Genomic DNA, 2,734 nt, shown 5'->3' with positions numbered 1-2,734 from the left:
TATATGGGGTTATATGGCATATATGGGGTTATATGGGGGTATATGGGGTCTATGGGGTTCTATGGGTGTAGTTACACCCAGTGGCCACCAGGTGGCGCTGTGGAGTGATGGGCTCTATGGGTGTAGTTACATGCAGTGGCCACCAGGGGGCGCTGTGGGGTCTTATGGGGTTATATGGGGGTATATGGGATCTATGGGGTCTATGGGGTTCTGTGGGTGTAGTTACATGCCTTGGCCACCAGGTGGCGCTGTGGAGTCATGTGCTCTATGGGTGTAGTTACATGCAGTGGCCACCAGGGGGCGCTGTGGGGTCTTATGGGGTTATATGGGGTTATATGGGGGATATGGGGTTATATGGGATTATATGGGATTACATGGGATTATATGGGATTAGGGGGAATTATAGGGGATTATATGGGATTATGGGATTATATGGGATTAGGGGGGATTATAAGGGGTTATATGGAATTATATGGGATTATATGGGGTTATAGGGGGTTATATGGGATTCTATGGGATTATTATGGGATTCTATGGGGTACGCACCGTATCCCGCTAACACGGAGGCTCCCCCCACCATGACGGCGCTCTGCACCATGTCGGCGAACATCAGCGCCGTCATCCCCCCTGATATAGGGCCAGTATGGACCTATAGGGCCCCATACACCCTATAGGGCCCCATAGATCCCAATAGGGCCCCATTGATCCCAATAGGGCCCAATAGAACCCCATAGGGCCCTATAGATCCCAATAGGGCCCCATTGATCCCAATAGGGCCCCATAGACCCTATAGGGCCCCATAGACCCTATAGGGCCCCCATTGATCCCAATATGGCGTACATCAGTGCCATCATCCCCCCTGATATAGGGCCAACATGGACCTATAGGGCCCCATACACCCTATAGGGCCCCATAGACCCCAATAGGGCCCCATAGACCCTATAGGGCCCCATAGATCCCAATAAGGCCCCATAGATCCCAATATGGCCCCCATTGATCCCAATAGGGCCCCATAGACCCCAATAGGGCCCCATTGATCCCAATATGGCCCCCATTGATCCCAATATGGCCCCCATAGACCTTATATGGCCCAATAGACCCTATAGGGCCCCATAGAACCCAATAGGGCCCCATAGATCCCAATAGGGCCCCATAGATCCTATAGGGCCCCATAGATCCCAATAGGGCCCCATAGACCCTATAGGGCCCCATAGATCCCAATAGGGCCCCATAGACCCCAATAGGGCCCCATAGATCCCAATAGGGCCCCATGGACCCTATATGGCCCCATAGATCCCAATAGGGCCCCATAGATCCCAATATGGCCCCCATTGATCTCAATATGGCCCCATTGCCCCCAATATGGCCCCCATTGATCCCAATAGGACCCCATTGATCCCAATATGGCCCCATTGATCCCAATATGGCCCCATTGATCCCAATATGGCCCCCATTGATCTCAATATGGCCCCATTGCCCCCAATATGGCCCCATTACCCCCAATATGGCCCCCATTGATCCCAATATGGCCCCATTGATCCCAATATGGCCCCCATTGATCCCAATATGGCCCTATTGATCCCAATATGGCCCCATAGACCCCAATAGGGCCCCATAGACCCCAATAGGGCCCCATTGATCCCAATATGGCCCCATTGCCCCCAATAGGGCCCCATAGACCCCAATAGGGCCCCATAGATCCCAATATGGCCCCCATTGATCCCAATATGGCCCCCATTGATCCCATTGATCCCAATATGGCCTTCATTGATCCCAATGATCCCAATATGGCCCCCATTGCCCCTATAGGGCCCCCATTGATCCCATTGATCCCAATATGGCCCCATTGATCCCATTGATCCCATTGCCCCTATAGGGCCCCCATTGATCCCATAGCCCCTATAGGCCCCCCATTGATCCCATATCCCCTATAGGGCCCCCATATCCCCTATAGGGCCCCCATTGATCCCATTACCCCCATTAGGGCCCATATTGACCCCATAGCCCCTATAGGGCCCCCATTGATACCGGTGATGGTGTATAGGGCCGTGACCCCCAGCAGCGCCCCCACGGCCCCATAGAGCTCCCAGCCCAGCGCGGCCTGTAGGAACACGGCGCCAGAGAACAGGTCAACCTGCATTGACAACAGCGACACCGTGTGGCCATGTCAGGTATTGCAACTGCCCATAGACAGCAATGAGTTATTGCGGCTAATAGACCTGCATTGNACCTGCATTGACAACAGCGACACCGTGTGGCCATGTCAGGTATTGCAACTGCCCATAGACAGCAATGAGTTATTGCGGCTAATAGACCTGCATTGACAACAGCGACACCGTGTGGCCATGTCAGGTATTGCAACTGCCCATAGAGACCCATAGAAATACATGGAGCTGTATTGCGACTAATAGACAGCAGCGACATCTAGCGGCAGGGAGTGGTATTGCAACTAATAGAGACCCCATAGAGATCCATAGGGACACATAGAGACCCCATAGAGCCCCACAGTGCCCCATAGCGCCCCATAGAGACCCCATAGCGCCCCATAGAGCCCCATAGAGCCCCATAGAGCCCCATAGAGACCCCATAGTTGCCCATAGAGACCCCATAGCGCCCCACAGAGACCCCATAGAGACCCATAGAGACCCCATAAACCCCATAGAGCCCCATAGCACCCCATCTCCCCCCATAGGACCCCCATACGACCCCATAGAGACCCATAGAGACCCCATAG

At 53.7% G+C, this 2,734-nt stretch overlaps 1 protein-coding gene across 1 annotated transcript in view; it reads right to left on the bottom strand.

Annotated features, from left to right (window-relative positions):
- LOC107307253 (sodium/glucose cotransporter 2-like) overlaps nt 1-2,734 on the bottom strand; it is a 19,775-nt gene that overhangs the window by 10,241 nt on the left and 6,800 nt on the right. Inside the window, exons 4-5 of the mRNA XM_015850745.2 lie at nt 2,029-2,168; nt 547-627 (exon numbers count right to left, since the gene is read on the bottom strand). Coding sequence (XP_015706231.1) covers nt 547-627; nt 2,029-2,168 — 221 coding nt within the window. The remainder of the gene's footprint in view (nt 1-546; nt 628-2,028; nt 2,169-2,734) is intronic.

This window comes from Coturnix japonica, unplaced genomic scaffold (assembly GCF_001577835.2).
Source record: "Coturnix japonica isolate 7356 unplaced genomic scaffold, Coturnix japonica 2.1 chrUnrandom522, whole genome shotgun sequence".
Classification (NCBI taxonomy): domain Eukaryota; kingdom Metazoa; phylum Chordata; class Aves; order Galliformes; family Phasianidae; genus Coturnix; species Coturnix japonica.
The sequence above is the reverse complement of the archived record's forward strand: the minus strand, read 5'-3'. Positions and strand labels throughout refer to the sequence as shown.